The 23,896-nt window shown below is 35.7% G+C and overlaps 2 protein-coding genes and 1 pseudogene across 2 annotated transcripts; all 3 read right to left on the reverse strand.

The window, feature by feature from the left end:
- Window positions 1–1,702: 1,702 nt before the first annotated feature.
- LOC136175831 (olfactory receptor 52A5-like) lies at window positions 1,703–2,659 on the reverse strand. The gene has a single exon (XM_065946038.1). The coding sequence runs from the start codon at window positions 2,657–2,659 to the stop codon at window positions 1,703–1,705; it is 957 nt and encodes a 318-aa protein (XP_065802110.1).
- A 9,171-nt stretch (window positions 2,660–11,830) lies between these two features.
- Window positions 11,831–12,622, reverse strand: LOC136175832 (olfactory receptor 52A4-like; annotated as a pseudogene).
- Window positions 12,623–21,520: 8,898 nt separating this feature from the next.
- On the reverse strand, window positions 21,521–22,471 carry LOC136175004 (olfactory receptor 52A1-like). The gene has a single exon (XM_065945297.1). It carries the CDS (start codon window positions 22,469–22,471, stop codon window positions 21,521–21,523), a length of 951 nt encoding a protein of 316 aa, XP_065801369.1.
- Between the last annotated feature and the right edge of the window lie 1,425 nt (window positions 22,472–23,896).

A 23,896-nucleotide genomic window follows, 5' to 3' on the forward strand; every position in this document is an offset into this window, starting at 1 on the left:
TTCTTCCTCTGCATCCTTAATATTGTGATCTCTTTGTTTGATTATAATGGAATGTTTTCTTGGGTAACTTCTTTCTTGAACTGTACATCAGTCTAAAATTAGAGACCAAATTCTTTCCCTGTGTACTTGGTTCTTCTTAAAAATTATTATGAGTCCTCAGTGTTAAAGGTTGATTGAAGAAAATTTAAACCTGATCACTACTGGTGCAGCATCCTGGGTGAAGATCAAAGTGCATAGACAGAGGAATAGCAAAGAGTGAAGAAATATTTCAAGTATTTGTTTAGCAATCAATTTCTCACATGGCAGGTTTGATTGAGGGCCATAGTTTATAGATGATATACTGATTCATTCAAAGCACCATCTTTGTTTACATTAATAATATTGGAATAAGCTCTCTTGTATGCTGATTTTGTGTAAGATAACATTACATTTACTTTAAGGTCTCCAGATTAGTTACTCTTGAATACCATTGATAAACAACAAATAGATGTTTAAATTGTTCATCATACAATGCCATTTTTGCTGAAGTTCTAAGAAGTCTCAGGTATTATCCTATGTATTGTTAATAGACATGTAAATAAGACACAATTATTGTCTTCTAGATACTTGCAGTATGTGATTTCTAAATTCAGTGGAATTTATTTGTCTGTGTTCTCAATTCTATAAATTAAATGTTCAAATATGGGCAAAGCTCAAACTGGGAAAAAAAAAGTATTAAAATGTGTGCCTTCTGAAGTGTGAGTTCTATTTAAGTACTGATGATGATTTTATTTCCTTAAAATATTTATTTGTGAATAAGCTTAATTTACTTTCATCAGTCTTATTTTGTGCTATATTTCTTCTGCAAGAAGTTCAATGCTTACAAACTTTATATCATTTAGTTTTTATGTTGATGATATATGGTATTACTGATTTTATATCATTTATAAGTGATATACAATGATATAAAATGAAATTTTATTTTTCATTTCAGAAAAGTACCTGGATATTCATTGGACAGACTGATGCTGAAGCTCCAATATTTCGGCCTGCTGATGCAAAGAGCCAACTCATTGGAAAAGACGCTGATGCTGGGAAAGACTGAGGGCAAAAGGAGAAGGATATGACAGGATGAGACGGTTGGATGGCATCACTTACTCAGTGGACATGAATAAGAGCAAACTCCAGGAGATACTGAAGGACTGAGAAGCCTGGCGTGCTGCAGTTCATGGGACTGCAAAAGGTCAGACATGACTTAGCAACTGAACAACAGCAACATCACCAAAGTAGATTCTATTAAAAATTGTCAAAATATAGATTCAGAAGCAAATATTAAAAAACAAGGTATGACCAAAATATAACTATGGGTTGAATTACCAGTTTGAAAATATGAATATGTGACCTGGTCCTTGGGAGTTACCTAGAATAAGTGTCTTCAGCAATTTACTTATTTATATAGGTCTAGAGAAAAGCTCTAGATTTTAAGGGACAGGCTAGGACGGAAGAATGAATGAAACAATTTGAAATCACAATTTAAGAGAATTTTATTCTTTGTAAGAGTAATAAACCAAGTTTCTTAAGTATTTTATGATTTGTTAAATATCTCCTCAATTATGAGCATCTGAGAATTAAAATATTTTTGGGGTGTAGAAATTTTATATTTGACTTTTAGCACATGAATGTTGCTATTTAAATTAACATAAATTCTCTTTAGAAGGATCCACTAGTCATCAAGATGTTTGGAGGATACAAATATTGTTACTATATGGTCACATATTTGTTTGGTCTTCACTCCATAGAAGATTGGGTTGAGAAAAGGTGGAACGAACAGGTAAAGTTTAGATAAAAGGATATGAATGTATGGTGGTATGTGAGAACCAAACCTATGTGTGAAGAAAGAGAAGACGTCAAGGATATAGAACTGTAGGAAGACACAAATGTGGGTAAGGCATGTATTAAAGGCTTTGAATCTTGCCTCCTTCTGGGGCAGCTGAAAGACAGTGATAAAGATTTGAACAAAGGACAGAATAATAAAAATTATGTCAAATCCTAAGATAGAGAAGGCAAAAAATAGACCATGTATCTTGTTGATCCATATAACTTCAGTAACCAGCTTCATAATGACCATGTGCTCACAATAACTGTGGGAGATGACTGTTATTTGGTAAAATTTGAGATGACATTTAATAAGTACTAGCCATGGTGCTACAAGTAAGGCAACACTGAGTGTCACCCCAACTCCAGTGTGAGTCAAAATTTGTCCTGAGAACACAGGGGCATGTCTCAAGGGGTTACAGATGGCCACATAGTGATCTAGGGCCATCACCAGCAAGACACCTGATTCAACACCCTGAAAGGAGTGGCTAAGCCACATTTGCCTAAGGCAGGTTTCAAAAGGATTCTCTGTCAAATGAAGCCAAAAGATGCCTAACATTTTGGGGAGAATACAGGTGCTGAGTGCAATGTCTGTGGCCCTCAACATGGCCAACGGTATGTATATGGGTTTACAAAGGCTGTTTTTATGTTTGATTATCATTATAATTAGGGAATTCCCAATCACAGCTACAAGGTACATGACACACAATGGAATCCCAATCCAACACTGCACTGACTCCAGGCCAGGAATCCCAATGAGTGTTAATACAGAGGGCATGAAGACTGAGCCATTGGATATGAGCATGTTGATTTGATTAGTAGAATCAAGAAGTTGTATGTTGTGTCATCTTCTGATTCCTGTCAAGAGTTTACAAGTCAAAGAAGAAATTCATTTATGTTAGCTAAATATGCTTTAGATTTGGGTAATACCCCTTTATCCATTTTCTATTATTGAAATATACATGACAGATAACATTTTGTAAGTGTAATGTGCATGATACAGTGACTTGATACACTCATATATTGGAATATGATTGCCACTGTAGTGTAGGTAGCATCTCTACCATGTCACATAATTATATTTTCTTTTTCATGGTAGTAATAAATAAGAATTATATTCTTAGCATGTTTGATGTTTATACTATCATAATACTGACTATAAAACTATACCATGCATTAGAGCTTCAGGTCTTATTTATATACTAGCTGCATGTTTGTAACCTGAAACGATATGCCCCCTGTTCTCTGAGCACTCATTCCCAGATAACCACTATTTTACTCTTTGAGTTCATCTTTTTAAAGACTTCGCATATAAATCTTATGATGCGGTATTTGTTTTCTTTGTCTGACTTATCTGACTTAACATAGTATCTCTAATGTCTATTATTATTGTAACAAATGGCAGGAGTTTCTTCTTCCTGATGGCTGGACAGATTAATTATCCAGGAAATGCATATCAAAATGACCATGGCATATCACTTTGCTAAAGACTTTCCACCAATAGACAACAGAGAACAAGTATTGGTGAAGATATGGAGACTAGGGAACATCTGCTCACTGCTAGTGGGAACATAAATTTTTCAACCTATGGAAAACAATTTTGAAGTTCATCAAAAAATCCAAAAAAGGGTCTAATGTATGATCCGATATTTTCACATTTGTTTGTATGTCAAAGGAAGTAAAAAGATAGTGAAGGGACATGTGCAGACCCAGCACATCTTTGTTTATTGTAGTACTATTTTCAATAGTCAAGAGGTGGAAACAACTTTAGTACCCATGAAAGAATAAATGACAGAAAAGATAAACAAGATGAAATATGCAACTTACTGTTTCCAGTCTAACTACTGCTCTCTAACCTTCTATATGATGTTTAGAGACTGGGATTCAAATTTAGCATATACCATTTATTTATACACACACACACACACACACACACACACACATATATATATATATATATATATATATACACTACATGTTATATATATATATATATATATATGAAATCTTTAAGCATTGTAAAGTGTTTTATCTTTCTTACCTTATCTAATTGATATTTTTCTAGAGCTAATTCTCAGTCACAGCAAAATTGGCATTTTAAGTCAGATAGATTTTGTGTTGTGGACTTTCTGTTTTGTGGAAGTTTTAGCGATATCCCTAGCTCCTACCCACAAGATGTTGATTGCTTTCTCTTGTCATAATGACCAAATATATAATTAGTAGTCAGATAAAGGAGATGAAGAAGGGCTCTCCAAAAAAAGAAAGAATTAGTACAAAATTACATAAATGAGGCATATGTTGAAATTGTGAATCAATAATTTTCACTGAAAAATTGTGTCCTAAGCAGAAATGATGACTGTGGAAGATATTGAAAAGGGAAGAATATAAAACATAAAGGTACTATTTTAAAGCAAATAATTTCAAAATCTCAGGTGGCAAAACATCCCTTCTACCTTTTAAAAATTCAATAAGATAGCCAGTTGACAAATAGCTTCCTGTTTTGAATTCATAGTCTGTGGAGACCAGTCTCATGTGCAGCATAAACCCTGAAACACTAGTGTTACTTGCGACTTCAATTCTACTTAGCCTGATGACAATAACCTAAACTTTTAAAGTATTTGCGGGGGTTGTCTAAAATCAAACCACTTACATCTCACAAATATTCTCCCTCTATGAACTCTCTGACATTTACCCATTGAGTCAAGTCCTCTAGTCACAGAGGACTCTGTTTTCTGAGGTAGCTTGCCACGTGGCAGCAGTTCCAAATGTCACGTGGGCTGTCTTCACGTTGAATACGAAAGTGCCTTCTTCTTAATTTCTCAAAAAAATTCCAGGATCTATCTTTCAAATAAACAGATGAGCCATAGTTCATGGTGATTAATTCCATAATATCTGATGTCAATCAAGAGAGTAAATCCTGATGCTACTTCTTAGCTTGCCTGCTCGACAGCCAGTTTTATAAATTTGAGTTGCCTCAATTTCTTTAGTGGCAAAAAAAAAAAGTTCCTGGATAGAAACACATTACAGTGTGACTATGAGGAATCAATGACATAATTCGTCTAAGTATTTAGGGAAAATAAAGAAAATACTTTTTTTCTGTCAATAAATACCAGCTATTAATCCATAGAAATTCATCCTCTCTCCTTCCCATAACTTTAGATATTTGATGAGCATCTCAGGTGAATGACAAGAAGTATCTCATTCCACATAAATCTCTTCTGTTCTAAGTGGCTATTATTTCCTAACTTGGTAACAGATGAGCTTTCCATTCATTTGTCAGCCCAGAACATTCTCTAGAGGTACTCCCAATTGTCAGCTTCATTAGAATGCAACACCCATTGTGTCATTAACTGATTTAGAAATATTCTGGATATCAAAAGACAAGATCATTCTAGTGCTTGAATACTTAGCACTATAAGATTACAACATTTTTTAATAATAATCTTGACATCATATTGGATCACATAGAATACATGGTTTCCATTTCCCCACACTCAGTGCAGAGTTTCAAGCCCAAAACCTTACCAGACATCATTTGTGGTAATACCCATAGAAGCGATAGAGTGGTGATCTTTTTGCTGTTTCAGATAGTGAAGGATAACTGTTTTATAGTACAAAATTCACCTGGATGATTGGTTTTCACGAATCCCTGGTATGTTTTTAAGGTTCACCTGGAACAAAGGTGAAAAAAAAAAAGAGCATAATATGGTTTAGAACATCTAAGACTCATTGCATGTTTCTGTCTCTAAAAAAAGAAATTCTTAAACTTTGGTTTCACTTTTGGATTGGGAATCAAAGTGATCTTCTTTTTAAAAATTGCTAAAAAAAAAAATATGTCCCAGGAGAAGACAAGACAATGATTCTTATTTATAAAAATAATGAGCCAATATAGGAGCACAAAAACATCTTGAAACATACAGACTACTCAGTGTAGATGTGCTAGCCAAGAAATAAAAGGAATATTTCTGTAATCTAATTCCAATCTAAGAAGCATTAATTTTTATTTAGATGCATGAAAGGGGCTAACTTGGGGAAGTTCATCACAGTACCTCAATCATCTGTCACTTTCTGAGCAGCTTCCATGTAAATTTGGTGAAATAAATCTTTCCTGGATCCAAACCAACTCTCACCCAATGGTCATGTTATGTTCATAATTCTCATGGAATGATGATATGCATTTTGAAAAATTTTAATACTAGTCACAATATCCATTGCAACTTCAAGTTGAGATCTAGTTTTCATGGCAGTTATTTAATTAGGCGAAAAAAGAGTGTGCCTTATAAAAAGGATTTTAAGCTTTACTATCAAGAAGACAAATGAGAAAGCTTCCATTCTCTATGAGGTGCAAGAAAAAGTCACACAAGATTGTGCTATCTGTATCTAAGTGAGAGACATGATGTCTTTACTTGAAGTCACACTGTTTCTGTTCTGTGTCATTAATTCATCCTCAGAAAAACAGTGGTGTAGCATTGAGGACACTTCCATGTGGAGCTAGCGCACCCCGGATTAGAAGAACTGAGTGTGTGCATCTCTTCCTAGCTGGGCCAGTGGTCAGCTGATTGAAATTAGCAAACCGGAAAACCATCAATGTGCTTAAGTGTCAGTTACCCACCAAAATAACAGAATTGCCCTGAGAAATAATTACATTCAAAGGGTTTTATCATTTTAACAAGAATTTAAAATTGTATTTTTACTTAAATATTTTAAAAGATTTTGCTTTTCAATCTTTATTTTGGTGAAAATATTTCCTGATGTTCTTACTGCTATTAAAAAAAGTGTTTAGAGGTATAAACAGTTAAATACAAGAGGCCTTAAGTATTCAGTTTATCTTTATGTGAAAGTTTGTGGTCTGAGTTTGTAAATTTCTCATTTATGTTATTATTTTAAGAATATATTTACACTAAAAAAGCAGTCAGTCTCTGTGTTGGAGAAACGGACATAGCAATTGGATAAATGTTACATGGAAATCTGACTTTAATAAAAAGGAATATTACACCAAAAGTGATGTGAATCTAGAAAAATATATAACAGTATGAAGCATAGTGTAGCGATGAAAAACAGAGGCATCCAAAGGATGGGCAGTGTGTACCCTAACAGTTTAATTTACTGATAGCATATTAGTCTGTCAACTATTTCCTTAAAAGTCTACCCCTCATTCTTTTAAAGCATTAAAAAATAATTCATGGATTCTAATACAATCGGAGTGTAAGGTCAAAATTAATGGCAGCTGATTAAGTTAAAATTAATGGCAGATAATTAATAGTGATTACATTTTTGTGTATTACCCTCATAGCTACTAAGGAGACACTATCTTACCGATGATTTTATACAGGTCCAGAATTTTATAATTTAAGTTCACAGAGTGATATTGAGTTAAGATGAAATATCAGGTCAGGAGTTTGACTCTGAATCCATGACTTTTATCACTCTATCAGAATTTATTCATTCATACATAAATATTTACTACTTAGGGGCAATCCTCATATTCAGGTAGAACTTGACCTGCGTTGTATCCTCCTGTGAATTGACTACTCTCCTTCTTAACCATTTGGCTGAGTTCATCTCAAATAGCATGGTCAAAGAAGTCCATATAGTTTCTCACTGTGAGAAATTGTTTGATTATAATGTTTAGGTATGCAGTAGAATTAGAGTTATTCAGTTCTGGGCTTCCCTGGGAAAGGAAATGGCAACCCACTCCAGTAGTCTCACCTGGGAAATCCCATGGACAGAGGGACCTAGCGGGCTACAGTCCATGGGGTACCAAAGAGTCGAACACAACTTAGTGACTAAGGAGCAAGTTCTAGGTTTGGCTGCAAATTTGCAACAATAAAATATTAAGGATCGAAAAGCAAATCACTGCAGATGGTGACTGCGGTCATGAAATTAAGACGCTTACTCCTTGGAAAGAAAGTTATGACCAACCTACATAGCATATTAAAAGCAGAGACATTACTTTGCCAACAGAGGTCTGTCTATTCTATAATCAGGAAAATGCACAAATATTAATATACTTATATGCATATTTACATATATACACATACACAGATGTTTATAGCATCATTACTATGTTTAAAAAAATCTTAAAGAAAAAGTTAACTAAATTATGAAACTTCTACAATATTCAGTGTTATAGGAATTTCAAAAATGAAGGAAGCCCAGAAGTTTTAACTACAGAGGTGTCTGTTTTATGACAGTAGATGAAAAACTCCTGAGGGGCAATATTTATTATATGAAACTCATTTTTATTTAAAAATAATTCCACATATATCCTGGTATTTAAAAGCCTGAATACCACACTCTTTAATTAACTCTGATAAGAAAGTAAACAGAGCAAACAGAAGAAGAAGCAATTTACATTGTTTGAGTTTTATATAAGAAAATGCATTGTTTCAGTTTAAGTAAGAATATTCTGTGGATTTTTCATGAATGTGGTGTAGTTTTGACTTTAATTGATTTTTCATATATGTAGAAGTCACTAAAGGTTTCATATATATTAAAGACTATATATAATTTTGTGGTTGCAAAGTTATCTAAGCATAAATTTTAAATATATTGAAAGGTGAAAGCAAGGTAAATAAAATATTTTATATAGGAAATCCAAATTATAATTCAGTCAAGATAAGCAGATAATGGAAGCTAGAGGTAAAATTTACTAATGAACAAAATAAATAAATTACTTTTTAAAAAAGTTAAAATGCATTACAAACAATCTGAAGCAATAGGATGACAGAGGAAACTTTCAGAGAACAGAGAAAGTGGACTATCTAAAGCTACATTTGCAGAGTCACCTGCTGTTCCTGAGGATAAAGCAGGAGGAGAAGAACAATTTTTTTTCCTGGCAGAAAACCAATTTTAAAAGTCAAGAAATGACAACAACAAAAAGAGAGAGAGAGAGAGGGAGGCGATATAAGTACCTAACTGCAGATGAGAATGAAGAACCCAAAACTAAGACTGATAATGCAGTCATTTTCATAGGACATATTGGCTGAATGGAGCTTTCCCAGTGACTCAGACAGTAAAGAATCGGCTCACAATGCGGATGACCTGGGTTCAGTCTCTGGGTTGGGAAGCTCCTCTGGAGAAGGGAATGGCAAGCCTCTCTAGTCTTCTTGGTTGGAGAATTCCATGGACAGAGGAACTTGATGAGTTACAATCCATGGGGTCGCAAAGGATCAGACAGAACTGAGCAACTAACATACACACACAGGCACACGCACGGGCACACACACACACACACGTTGGCTGAATGGGAGAACAAAAATGCAGAGAACTTTGTTGGGGGGGGCAGGTTTTGGCAGTCTTGCGGTGCTTGACTATGGATTATTAAGCTGGGTTATGGATTGTATACTTAGCTCACAGTTGACAGCTCTATCAAGCAAAATCTTACATGCAGACCAGAGACAGGAACATGAGTTCAAAAACAAGGAGAAAAAAGAAATAATGGAAACAAATACACAGTAAATTTTTATTGTAATTATTAGACAAGAATTTTCAAGTAATGGTGTTTAATATGCTCAAGGAAACAGAGAAACAAATAATAAGTAAATGAGAAAATTGGGAATTTCACCAAAATATACCAAAAAGTTAAAATTAAATGGAGAGACAAAGAGATAGGAAGAATGAATTAGATGGATATTATAAAACTATAAGCCACAAAAACTAAACCTAATAAATAAGGAAGGCAGAGTTACAGAGCAGAAGGTAGGATTAGTGAATTAGAAAAAAAAGCTAACTGAAAATTATAAAACTAAGTCTGTAGGTCAAGATACATTACTAGAGAAAAAGAAACATTTCACCATGATAAAAAGGTCAATCAACCAATAAATTATATTTTTTTAATATTTAGTTAATAAATGGAACTGTCTAACTACTCAATGCTTAAAATAAAAATTCAGTAGTTCTAGCAGAAGAAATAGGCTACACAGTAATCCATATTCATGGTGGGAAATTTTAATTCTATTAAATGCTAAAAATACAAGCAAAGAACTGTAAAAGTATAAATAATGAAATCATATAATATTAACAAATTTGACTATGGACACAAAATATAGAGATATGGAAATAGTTACAGATATAAATAATACTGCACTCAACATGTATATCTATCTGAAAAGTGAGGCACAATACTACTCAAATATGACAGGCATGATGAAGATTTGCATGATGAAAAAAATAAGAATGATAATAATAAAGAGGCCATAACTGAGTCCTTAATAGTTGCTAAATCCCAGGTAAAGACCATTATATAAAGATATCTGTTACATTACACGATGACAACCACCATCCTTTGTTCCCAAAGACACGTATTTTTATTCATAATTAAAGGTTAGACAGCTTAATTTGTGACAATAAACGTTTTTCCAATGCATACAGTTAAGAAGTGACTAAATAAAATTTTGAACCAAGTTCATTTAACTCCAGAAGTCTCACATGTAACCAATGTCCACCATTTGTTTATACCAAATTGATATTTGCTTTTTCTATTAAATATACTTGGCAAGCATGTGATTGCTTTAACTCATTAGTGATGAGCTTGAAAAATGAAACCTATCTATGAAATGTTATCATTAGGATATGAAAATCTTAATGAAAAACAAAGTGAACTTTGCTTAATACTAAAAAAATGAAGGGAAAAAAAAAGACATTTAGAAACCAATGTAGTAAGAATTCCAGGGCTTCCTTGTGGCTCAGTGGTAAAGAATCTGCCTGCCAATGTAGGAGACACAAACTGGATCCCTGATCCATGAAAATCCCATGAGGCACCTAAGTCCATGAGCCACAACTACAGAGACTGCACTCGAGATCCCAGAAGCCACAGCTACTAAAGCCTGGCACCCCGGAGTGTGTTCTCTGCAACAAGAGAAGTCACTACAATGAGAAGCCTGTGCACCACAACTAGAGAGTAACCCCTGCTTCCATAACGAGGGAAAAGTTCTCACAGCAATGAAGACCAGGCATAGACACAAATAAATTTTAAAAATAATAATAATTTTAAAATTCATAATTTCTCAATAATTTCTGTCCAGGTTTCTGAGACCTCCATCCTTACTAGGTCAAAACTGGTTGTTGAATCAAATAATTGAGTAAGCTTTAGAACAATGTGGTCTACAGTAAGTTTAAAAGTTGCCTTTATGTTCATAACATTCATAGAAATGCCAAATACCAAAGATATTTTCAAATTGCTCTTTATACAAAGAAATTAAGTGGATGCTTAAGAACAGCAAAAAATATAAGGATAACATTGCAAGCTCTAGTCGTAGATTTGTCAGAAGAAACATATTTCATGGCATGAGACTCACCAGTTTGGCAGCATAAAATACTTAATAAGTATAACTTCATGAAGAAGGATATATTTATAGGTATTTATGTCTATAGTAGACCAGAAGGAGATATTCAAGGAGTGGATTTTGATGAGACAAAGTAATTAGTTCAGTTCAGTAATCATTAAAGAAGATTTTTTAATAGCTGGAGAAAGAATGTAAAGGGACTTATATACTAAACATAGGAGGTGGATCCTGTGACTCTAAGTATAAGAAAAATTCAGTTATGTTCCACTAGGATCTGCAGAGGGTCTCAGCATTTGTTTGTTTCACTCAGACATGGCCTTAGTGATAAGGAGAGTCATGAGTTCTGACTCTTCCTATAGACTATTATTTAGTCTGTTAACACCACGTGATCCCTTATATTTCACATTTTATTAATATATTTATCAAGTAAGATGATACTCCAAACCACTAACTGGATTTGCAGATCACATATGCTCAAGAGATGAGACATTAAATCCATAGGATAAACTAGTTCTATCAAATGTCAAACTGGCCTTTGAAACAGAACCTTTTTTACTACTTTATCTCAAATGCTGTTTGATAGAGAAAAGTGTTCATAGAGAAAAGTGTTGAGGAAAGGAGGAACCAGCAGCTAAAGAATGGACAAAGTGATACATATATAAGATGAGATATATGTGGCAAACCTATGATTACAAAAGGAGAAAAAACCAGTTCTTCCAGTTCTGGAACTGGAACTGGAAGAAGATACATATGTGGGGAATACATGTATCAAATTCCTTAAGGCGTGCCTCTCTCTGGGGCAGGTGTAAGACAGTGATAAATATTTGTGCATAGGAGAGGGTGATCAAAATGAGGTAAAGTCACCAACAATAGCTTCAAGGATACCATAGAACTTATAAACATCTCCAGTGGCAAGACTTACAAGGGCCATATATTCACAATAAGCGTGGGATATTAATTGATTTCTGTAAAAGGTAAGATGGCACTTTAGGAGCAATATGCATAGGATAAAAAGAAAGGCTGCCTGCAATGTCACTCCAACTCCAATGTCAGTGACTAGCTGTTGAGTGAATATGGTAGCATGCCTCAGAGAATAACAGATTGCTACATAGTGGTCCAGAGCCATGGCCAGCAGGACCCCCGATTCAATACCCTGACGTGTTTGGATGAGCCACATCTGAAAGAGGCAAGCATCAAAATAGATCACTGACAAGTGAAACCAAAAAATTCCAAGCATCTTGGGGACAATGCTGGTGCTAAGTGCAAGGTCCATAGCTCCCAACATGGCCAGGAAGATATACATAGGCTCATGGAGACTGGGTTCAGATTTAATGATGATCAAAAGTAGAGAATTTCCCATCAAAGCAATGATGCTCATTGCACAGAATGGAATCTCAACCCAATACTGTCGTTTCCAAGCCAGCAATACCAATAAAGGTCAGCACAGAGGCCATAAACACAGTGCCATTTGTATTAGACATGGAAGCTCAGGGGTCCTCTTAGCAAGGGGACAAACTTGGCCAAACTGTGATTCTCTCTACTCTTGTATACATATGCTATTCTCAGCTATTCACTCAAGTACTGAATGACAGAAATAGGAGAATTAACTTCATCAGCTTGTTTATCTTTTTTTGTTGTTGTTGCAATAGCTGTGAAAATGGCAATACTGAGACCTATGGAAAGTTTAACAAGTATTCACTTTAGCACAATTATCTTCCCATATTCAGCGACATCCACAGCATGAATACTTAGTCTTTGGACTCCATGTCTGTGATCGTGTCAGTGGGATCAGGATGCTCTGTGGCTTCTCCTTCCTCCCCCAATCCATCTTCTCTTTCTTCTTCTAACCTTTCATTGAGTGAAGAAAGCAAAAACGAAGAATAAAAACACACAGTGGGACAATACTTTAGACACAGAGGCATCAAAATCCTTGGGCTGCACTTTTCTCTGTACTTGGGTTTGGACTTCAAGATATATAATCTCATCTCCACTTAACCTAGTACACATTCTTAACTCTCCACTTACTCAGTATCCACAAACAGTATGGGAAAGGGCCAGCAAAGGAGAAGGTCATTTTTTTGCTGGTCTTAGCTATGGAAGATTTATGTTTTGTAATATCATTTTCCCTGCTAACCAAAGATCATTAGCCCCTTGTAAATCCAGAGAGCTTTTCTTTGTTTGTTGGTTTGTTTTTTAATCCTTGGGTCAAAGTAGGAGGTTCAGGGCCAGAAGGGCAGCCAGCATTTCTTGGGACTCTCTTCTTACTCAATACCCAGGGGGCCCTGATGTATCTAGTTCAGCAGGAGGTGACAATATTCCCTTCATCCAAAAGTGCAATTGCATTTCTCACAGCCCCAGACATTGAGATTCCTCTCATTCTTACCTATGTGACAGCAAAAGGTGATATCAGAGGGGAAAGTTTCAGAGAATAGGACTCTGTTCATTAAGCAAATTGGCCCGCTTTATCCCATGCTTTTCAAGTAAAATAAATTGGAAACAAAAAAATAACGGTTTCTTATTATTTATTCTACTTATTTACTCTTAAGCATCCATGGCCATTCCAAAGATTTCCAGATGTGTGTCAGTGATACAAGCAGGAGTGTGTTTGGATAAGGTAGGGAGGCAGGGCTTTGTTGTGTAGTAAGTTCCATAAAAAGTAAGACTTGCTGAGAAAAAGGGGAATAAAATCAGTGGGGAACTGAAGATATGCTTCCTATCTACAGAGACTGACGTTGAAGGAGATTGTTCTTCTGAGAGAACGAGATCATAGGCTTTTTCCACAGTCAGTCTCTTGATCACAGGAACTTCTATAGTCTTAAACATTTTTAATATATAGTTTAATGTAAGATATATATATATATTTATTTATTTATTTATTTTTACTTTCTCATCATGCAAAATTAATTAATGCAAAAAAGGAAAAAAATTAATAATTTAAAAGCTGAAAGTAAAATATTATTAACCTATTGGCACTCTGCTCTTTAACAGTTTTATTTGGTTATTTTACTAATAATTACACTAGATGCATCAGTAATTCATAATTATTTAACAATTTAGGAAAAATGTTCAAAATATTTTCTCTGAATAAGATAAAATTTTGTTAAAGGGAGAACCCTTTATTAATACAGCATATGAGCATTGGAAACTCTCTTCTTTTAATTTAAGTTCAAAAAAATTACACAGATGATATTTATGCATAGAATATACTCTTGGGTGTATGTTTACAACCATTGCCTTACCCCAAGTTATATCACAATTTTCAAAACAAAGAAAACTTTAATAAATATTTTTTAAAGAAGTTAAAGTACATTAGGAGGGATTTTAACTCTGAATATAAAGCACTTATATCCCATGTGAAACTATTAATAACTTTATTTTGGGCTGGACCATGCAACCTGATCTCAGTTTCCCAACCAGGAATGGAACTTGCATCCCCTGCATTGCAAGGCAAATTCTTAATTGCTGGACTGCCAGGGAAGTCCCAAAACTTTCTTGACAAATGCAAATGCCTCTGCCCAAAGCACAGTGAGGAAGACAACTGAAAAGCTGGAGTTTGAAGTAGAAAAAGTTTTATTGCAAGAACAAAGCAAGGAGTATGAGCACCTCAACTCAAAAGACCTAAATTCCCCATGGATTTTTAGGGAGCAATTTTCAAAGGCAAATTTGGCTGGAGGGCTAAGGATGTGTGACTTTCTTCTGATTGGTTGGCAGTGAAGTAACTAGATAGAGGTCAGGGAACTTCAGCTATCAGCCATCTGGTTCTGATCGGTCTGGGGTCCATGTGCCTATGCCCAGTAAGAAATTACCATCCTCCAGTTGGACGGGGTCTTAGTTCTTGGAAAAGATCTAAAGACATGTATCAGGTTGTTATATACATACACTGAAGAGGAACTACAGCTCTTCCTTATAACTGCACTATTTTTCCTTGACTTCAGACACTAAGTTGTGTCTGACTCTATGCAACCTCACAGGCGGCAGCATGCCAGGCTTCCCTGCCCTTCACTATATCCTGGAGTCTGCTCAAACTCATGTCCTTTAAGTCAGTGATGCCATCCAACCGTCTCATCCTCTGTTGCCCCTTCTCCTCCTCAACCTTTCCCAGCACCTCAAACTTTCCCAGCACCAGACGCTTTCCCAGTGGGCTGACTCTTTGCATCAGGTGGCCAAAGTATTGAAGCTTCAGCATCAGTCCTTCCAGTGACTATTCAGGGTTGATTTCCTTTAGGATTGACTGGTTTGTTCTTTTTGCTGTCCAAGGTACTCTCAGAAGTCTTTGCCAGTACCACAGCTTGAAATCATCAGTTCCTTGGTGCTCAGCCTTCTTTATATTCCAACTCTAACATCACATCTGTACATGACTACTGGAAAAGCCATAGTTTTGACTATATGGCCCTTGGTTAGCAAAGTGTTGTCTCTATTTTTTAATACATTGCCTATGTTTGTTATAGCTTTTCTTCCAAGGAGGAAGCATCTTTTAATTTTGTGGCTACAGTCACCATCTGCAGTGGTTTTGGAGCCCAAGTAAATATATTATGTTACTGTTTCCACATCTATTTGAAATGAAGTGTTGGGACAGGATGCCATAAGCTTAGTTGTTGTTGTTGTTGTTGTTTAAATATTGAGTTTTAAGCCAGCTTTTTCACTCTCCTCTTTTACCATCATCAAAAGGCTCCTTAGTTCCCCTTTGCTTTCTGCCATTGGAGTGCTATCATTTGCATATCTGAGGTTGTTGATATTTCTCCCTACATTCATGATTCCAGCTTGAGATTCATCCAGCCTAGCATTTCACATAATGTAGTGTGCTTAGAAGTTAAATAAACAGGATGACAGTACACAGCCTTGATGTACTCCTTTCTCAATTTGGAACCAGTTTGTTGCTGCATGTCTGATTCTAACTGTTGCTTCTTGAAATGTATATAGGTTTCTCAAGAGGCAGGTAAGGTGTTTTGGTATTCCCATTTCTTAAAGAATTTTTCACAGTTGTTTGTGATCCATATATCAAAGTCTTTTTTTTTTTTTAAATTAGTTGGAGGCTAATTACTTCACGACATTTCAGTGGGTTTTGTCATACACTGACGTGAATCAGCCATAGAGTTACACGTATTCCCCATCCTGATCCCCCCTCCCACTTCCGTCTCCACCCGATTCCTCTGGGTCCTCCCAGTGCACCAGGCCCGAGCACTTGTCTCTTGCATCCCACCTGGGCTGGTGATCTGTTTCACCATAGATAATATACATGCTGTTCTTTCGAAACATCCCACCCTCACCTTCTCCCACAGAGTTCAAAAGTCTGTTCTGTACTTCTGTGTCTCTTTTTCTATTTTGCATATAGGGTTATCGTTACCATCTTTCTAAATTCCATATATATGTGTTAGTATACTGTATTGGTCTTTATCTTTCTGGCTTACTTCACTCTGTATAATGGGCTCCAGTTTCATCCATCTCATTAGAACTGATTCAAATGAATTCTTTTTAACAGCTGAGTAATATTCCATGGTGTATATGTACCACAGCTTCCTTATCCATTCGTCTGCTGATGGGCATCTAGGTTGCTTCCATGTCCTGGCTATTATATACAGTGCTGCGATGAACATTGGGGTGCACGTGTCTCTTTCAGATCTGGCTTCCTCGGGATGTATGCCCAGAATTGGGATTGCTGGGTCATATGGCAGTTCTATTTCTAGATTTTAAGAAATCTCCACACTGATTTCCGTAGTGGCTGTACTAGTTTGCATTCTCACCAACAGTGTAAGAGGGTTCCCTTTTCTCCACACCCTCTCCAGCATTTATTGCTTGTAGACTTTTGGATAGCAGACATCCTGACTGGCGAGTAATGGTACCTCATTGTGGTTTTTATTTGCATTTCTCTAATAATGAGTGACGCTGAGCATCTTTTCATGTGTCTGTTAGCCATCTGCATGTCTTCTTTGGAGAAATGTCTGTTTAGTTCTTTGGCCCATTTTTTGATTGGGTCATTTATTTTTCTGGAATTGAGTTTCAGGAGTTGCTTGTATATTTTTGAGATTAATCCTTTGTCTGTTGCTTCATTTGCTATTATTTTCTCCCAATCTGAGGGCTGTCTTTTCACCTTACTTTTAATTTCCTTTGTAGTGCAGAAGCTTTTACGTTTAATTAGGCCCCATTTGTTTATTTTTCCTTTTATTTCCAATATTCTGGGAGGTGGGTCATAGAGGACCCTGCTGTGATTTATGTCAGAGAGTGTTTTGCCTAGGTTCTCCTCTAGGAGTTTTATAGTTTCTGGTCTTACATTTAGATCTTTAATCCATTTTGAGTTTATTTTTGTGTACGGTGTTAGAAAGTGTTCTAGTTTCATTCTTTTACAAGTGGTTGACCAGGTTTCCCAGCACCACTTGTTAAATGTAGTCACTGAAGAAGTAGATTTTTTTTCTGGAATTCCTTTTCTTTTTCTATGATCCAATGGATGTTGGCAATTTGATCTTTGGTTCCTCTGCCTTTTCTAAATCCAACTTGTATGTCTGGAAGTTCTCAGCTCATTTACTGTTGAAGCCTAGATTGAAGGATTTTGAGCATTACCTTGCTAGCATTTGAAATATATGCAACTGGACTAATAGTTTGAACATTCTTTGGCATTGCCCTTTTTTGGGATTGGAATGGAAACTGACCTTTTCCAATCCTGTGGCCACTGCTGAGCTTTACAACTTTGCTGTCATATTGAGTGCAGCACTTTTAATCCATCATGTTTTAGGCTTTGAAATAGCTCAGCTGGAATTCCATCACCTCCACTAGCTTTGTTCACAGCAATGTTTCCAAAGACCACTTGACTTAACACTCCAGTGTGTCTGGCACTAGGTGAGTGACCACACCATAGTGGTTTTCTGGGTCATTAAGATCTTTTTGTATAGTTCTTCTGTGTATTCTTGCACTTCTCCTAATTTCTTCTGCTTTTGTTTGGTCCTTGACATTCCCATCCCTTATTGCACCCATTTTTGTTTGAAATATTCCCTTGTTATCTCCAGTTTTCTTGTAGTGATCTCTAGTTTTTCCCTTTCTGTTGTTTTCCTAGATGCTTTTCCTTTATTTCTGCATTCTCTTGCTTTCCTAATTAGTATCTGCTTGAATCTGCTTGGAACTCAGGGAATGATGCTTTTTATCAAGCAACAAGACATAGGGGATTGGGTGAGATTTGTACCTGAGGGTCCTATTCAGTTTGAACTTGTTTGCCAAGTAATACCTCAGGAATATGTTCACATAGCTTTTTTCAGAAGTATTATAATGAACTGTAAAAAAGGAAATTAAGAATAAAAGCTAAAAACCTGTCACAGAGAGAAGTATCAATATAATTGAGTCACATTTCTACACCATCCGCACAACATTTTCTCCCCTATTTTCAGAGGTCGTAGATACTGTCTACCTGGCTCAGACAGTAAAGAATATGCCTGCAATGTGGGAGCCCTGGGTGCAAGCCCTGCATCTGGAAGATATCCTGAAGGAGGAAATGGTAACACACTCCAGTATTCTTGCCTGGAGATTTCCATGGACAGAGGAGCCTGGCAGGCTACAATCCATGGAATTGCAGAATCAGAGTGACTAATGATTTCACTTTTCACCTGGTGATTATTATTTCTAATATATTTTTCTTGTATTTGTAACCAGTTCACCCTCTCTCACTCTGATTTCAATAATATTTTAACACAATGAGATGCATCTAATCTCTTGATCTTACCCTATTATTGCCATCCATTTTCTCTTTCACAGTTCACATCCCATCCTACCAGAGTTACCTGCCATTTTTCAACTCCTTTTCTCATCTCTGATGTCATTAGATCTCATGAGATATGTGACTAAATTTAAGTATCCACTTGTTCATTCCTTCAATCTTGCTAATGATAATGACTAAATAAAAATGCATAAAGAATCCTGACTGAACTTGCTTTAAACTGATGACAGCTAACCTCAAGTGTACTCTTTGATGATGTTTTTTAAATGATTTCTCATAATTCCACCAACAGAAACACTTGAAACATTCATCAGTTTTTGAATAGCTAAACATAAAATGGTATATCCATACAGTGGAGTACAACTCAGTCATAGAAAGGAATGCAATACTGATTTGTGGCACCTGGATGAACCTCAAAAATTGTTTTAAATGTTATATTAAACAAATGAAGCAGACACATGAGAACACATATGGATGGTTCATTTACATAAATACACAGAAACACATAACGTGAAGGTACAAAGTATATTGCCAGTTCCTAAGACTGGGGTGGAGGAGGGAAACAATTTCGATTGACTGTTAATGAGTATGGGTATCTTGAAGGGAGGAGGAAAATATTCTGGAATTCAATAGCAGTGATGACTGCACAATCATTAAACTTTACTAGAAATATTGAATTGTACCTATTAAAGTGACAAATTTTATGGCATATGAGTTACATCTTAGTAAAAGTAACAGATGAGATAAGTAAAAGGGAATCTGATGTCCCAATTAGTAAGCTTCCAATAGTCCTGCCCAGAGACTTTGGCTGTGTTCCAACCTGAGGACTACCAGCTGTGAAACATTTCTGTCTCTCTGCTTTTGAACCTGTAGTTGTTTTTCTGCTAATTTTAATTCCAGGGGTATTCACAGTTGGCCCTGGATATTTACAATGATATGTCTATGGCGAGAATGTGCACTACATACTTGGGGAGGATTTTCTTGTTTCTCACAATAGCTCCCTGGAATAAGCCATATTTAATAATTAAATGTTTTAGCACACTTCAATCAAAAGCTAAAAATACAAGCAAGCAAATGCACAATTTTAAGTAATAAAATCACATAAAATTAACAGATTTGACTATAGGCACATAAAAATATAGAAATGAAACTAGATACAGATACAGAAACATTGCACAGGTCAACAAAATGTATCTAGATTGGGTCATGAAATATTTTCAAATTTGTAGTTCTAAAATGCATTTTTATAGGGTACTAATAAACTGTCTGAAATGTACTGCACAATATTTCTGTCAATAACAAGAGTAGTAATGATGATTTGCATGGGGAAAAATGATGGTGATGATAAAGATGAAGGTCATGAAAACCAAGTCCTTAACAGTTACCAAGCCCCTTGTAAAGGCCATTATATAAAGGTATCCATTATATTATACTATGACAACCATCATCCTTAGTTTTCAAAGAGACATGTTTCACTCTTTTATAATAGAAGATTAGGCAGCTTTATTTGTGCCAATAATTTGTTTTGCAAATGTAAATAAGAAATGGTAAGAATAAGTTTTGAACCAAGCTCATTTCGCTCCAGAACTTCTGCATGTGATAAAATTCCTCAATGTTTTTTTTTTCCTACCCAGTTGAAATCTGCCTTTTCTAGTCAATATTCCTAGAAAACAATTGATTACTTGTAGTCATTAATGAATGGCATGCAAATGTAGTTTCTCCATTACATATTATCATTGGCATATGAGCATCTTAATAAAGAACAAAAAAACACTTAACTTTCTCTGAAAAAAAGCAAAGATATTTTGGGAAACAAATACAGTAAGAATCTTAGCTTCCATAATTTCTGTCCAGGTTTCTTAGACCTCTCTCCTTATTAGGTCAAAGTTTTATTGGTTGTTCAGTCAGTAGAATAATTTAACAAACTTTAGAATAGTATTATCTTGAGTAATTCTAGAACTTGCCTCCACATTCATAACATTTATAAAATGGCCCAAATACCAAAGCTTTATTACTCAAGTTACTCTTTATACAAATAAAGACATTAAATGAATACTTAAGAACATAAAAGATAAGCATAGCATTGTATGCCCTAATCTTAATTTTTTTGGAACAGAAGTTTCTTTGTTTGAGAATCACCAATATGATAGCATGATTAAATAGAAATAGGCATCAGGAAGAAGGTATTTATGTGAATTTCTGTATATATTTGACCAGAAGATATGCAAGGGACAGATTTTGATGGGATAAGTAAATTCTAGAGAAGATTTTACATTAGTTGGAGAATGTAGGGGAAACTTACTATATTAAGATCCTCACGTTCTAAGAATGAAAGAATCCATGTGAGTATTACAGCATGCTTGGATTTTAAAAGGATCTCTACAGTTGTCTGTTTCAGCCAAACCTGGCCCTGGTGATGAGGAAAATCATTTTTTATGACTTTTCAATATAAAAATATTCAGTCTTTGAGAGCCTTAGGCTTTATTTCCCTCAATTTCTTCTAATTTCATTTGGACTTAAATCCAATGCCCTGTGAACTTTCTAAAGCAATCATTTATTTGTTTACTAAAGTATTCATCATCAAGTAAGATGATACTTCAAGCCACTAACTGGTTTTGCAGATCACATATGCCCAAGACATAAGACAATAAATCCATCGGAGAAACTTGTTCTCTCAGTGTCAAGCCTGATCTTTGGAACAGAACATTTTTGCTACCTTATCTCGGATGTGCTTGGTCTTCACCCCATAGACAAATGGATTGAGGAAAGGTGGTATCAATAAGTAAAGGTTGGACAAGGTGATATGCATATATGATGGGATATAAGACCCAGACCTGTGAGTGAAAAAGGAGAAGAAAGCAAGGAGATAGAACTGGAGGAAGACACATATGTGGGGAATACATGTATTGAACGCCTTAAGCCGTGCCTCTTTCTGGGGCAGATGGAAGACAGTGATAAATATCTGTGTATAAGACAGGGTGATCAAAATGAAGTCAAGGCCACCGATAATAAAAGCCCCAAGGAGACCATAGAATTTATTGATGTAAACATCTTCAGTGGCAAGCTTCACCAGGGCCATATGTTCACAGTAAGTGTGGGATATTAACTTGGTTCTGTAAAGTTTCAAACGACACTTTATGAGCAGTAGGCATGGGATAACAAGAATGGCTGGCCGCAATGTCACTCCAACTCCAATGTTAGTGACTAGTTGTTGAGTGAATATGGTAGCATGCCTCAAAGGATAACAGATTGCTACATAGCGATCCAGAGCCATGGCCAGCAGGACTCCCGATTCAATACCCTGAAATGTGTGGATGAGCCACATCTGAAAGAGGCAAGCATCAAAATAGATCTCTGACAAGTGAAACCAAAAAATTCCAAGCATCTTGGGGACAATACTGGTGCTCAGTGCAATGTCTGTGGCTCCCAACATGGCCAGGAAGATATACATAGGCTCATGGAGACTGGGTTCAGATTTGATGACGATCAAAAGTAGAGAATTTCCCATCAAAGCAATGATGTACATTGCACAGAATGGAATCCCAATCCAACACTGTACAGTTTCTAGGCCAGGAATCCCAATAAAAGTCAGCACAGAGGGCATAAACACAGTGTCATTCATAATAGACATGGCAGTTTAGGGGCCATCTTAGCGAGGGGGCAACAGTGGTCAAACTCTGAATCTCTCTCCTCTCATATACCTATGCTATTTTCAGCCAGTCACTCAACTACTGAATGACAGAAATAAGAGAACAGTTTCATCAGCTTATTTATCATTTTTTTCCAATAATGAGAAAATAACAATATTGAGATCTACGGAAAGGTACTCACTTTAGTGAAATACTGGTATTCCACAGGTATTCACTTTAGTGAAATACTGTTATTTCACTAGTATTTACTTTAGCACAATTTCCCCCCATATTCAGTGATATCCACTGCATAAAAACTGAGTATTTGGGCTCCATGCCTATGATGCGGCCCATGTGATTGGGCTTTTCTGTCATGCTCCTCTTCCTATTGCACTCAATCTTCTCTTTTGTTTTTCAATGTTTCATTAAAATCAGAAAAAAAAATGAAAAAGAAAAAAGAAAAAAAAAAGAAATAATACATTATACAGAAAGACATCAAAGCCCATGGGCCTCAGTTTTCTTTCCTCTCACCTTTCTCCCGACTTTTTGCTGTCCTTTCACTGTAGCAGGTCTTGTTGTTTCCACAGAACAATCCAGTACTAGAAATAACAAATGTCTCCTTACCATGAATTTCCTTCTCAGCCAAGAATTTTCAAATATGAACTTGCTTCAGTGCCCAGACATCAGATCAAAAATGGAAACTGCACATTTTTTTTTGACCTTGTGAATTCTGACATAGGACACAAGTCTTATATCTCCACTTCTCAGGTTTTTAGTACCTACAGTCCTCGATCTGTCTCTCTACCACACATTCTGCCATTTGAAAGTGCTAGTTAGTAAAATTAATAGGGTTAGAAAGTTCATGATGGAGGAGAAGAGAGTCCTTGGATGTTTTACCAGGAGAGCAATGAGAAGAAGTTGATGAAGTTTGGGGTAAGGTTGAGTGAATAATGTTTCTACTATGAAGGCTGAAACACAAAAAGTATAGAATGGTCCTCTTGGAGAATTGTTCAAGATGTTCTCTGGAGAATATCTAAAAAAACACATGAGCACATTCATGTGGAATTATCTTGGGAGTCAGCAGGAACAGAAAAAAGAAATTACTGAAATGATATCTCATTGCAATACAAAGGCTATTGCTAGGAACACTTGACACTTTCCAGTAACTAATCACTGGTAATGAACTATAAAGTTTAGCTGTAAGGATAACAAGAGCATGGGTCAATGAATATATATATTTTTGAAGTTAAAGTAGAAAAGTAGCATAGTAATTAGTTATTGAAGTCTAAATCAAGCTGATCGATACCTTTTTAAAATGCAATTGTTCTAAACTATGCAAAACATTTTTCCATAAATCAAGTCATCACCTCCAAAGAGTTTTCTGAGTGCTTCACTAGCCCCAAACAACCCTCATTCAACTAAAACAT

Source organism: Muntiacus reevesi, chromosome 9 (genome assembly GCF_963930625.1).
Source record: "Muntiacus reevesi chromosome 9, mMunRee1.1, whole genome shotgun sequence".
Lineage (NCBI taxonomy): Eukaryota > Metazoa > Chordata > Mammalia > Artiodactyla > Cervidae > Muntiacus > Muntiacus reevesi.

Coding starts and splice junctions, on each gene's coding strand:
- LOC136175831 (XM_065946038.1), bottom strand. CDS start 2,659: ATGCTCATATCCAATGGCTCAGTCTTCATGCCCTCTGTATTAACACTC.
- LOC136175004 (XM_065945297.1), bottom strand. CDS start 22,471: ATGTCTATTATGAATGACACTGTGTTTATGCCCTCTGTGCTGACTTTT.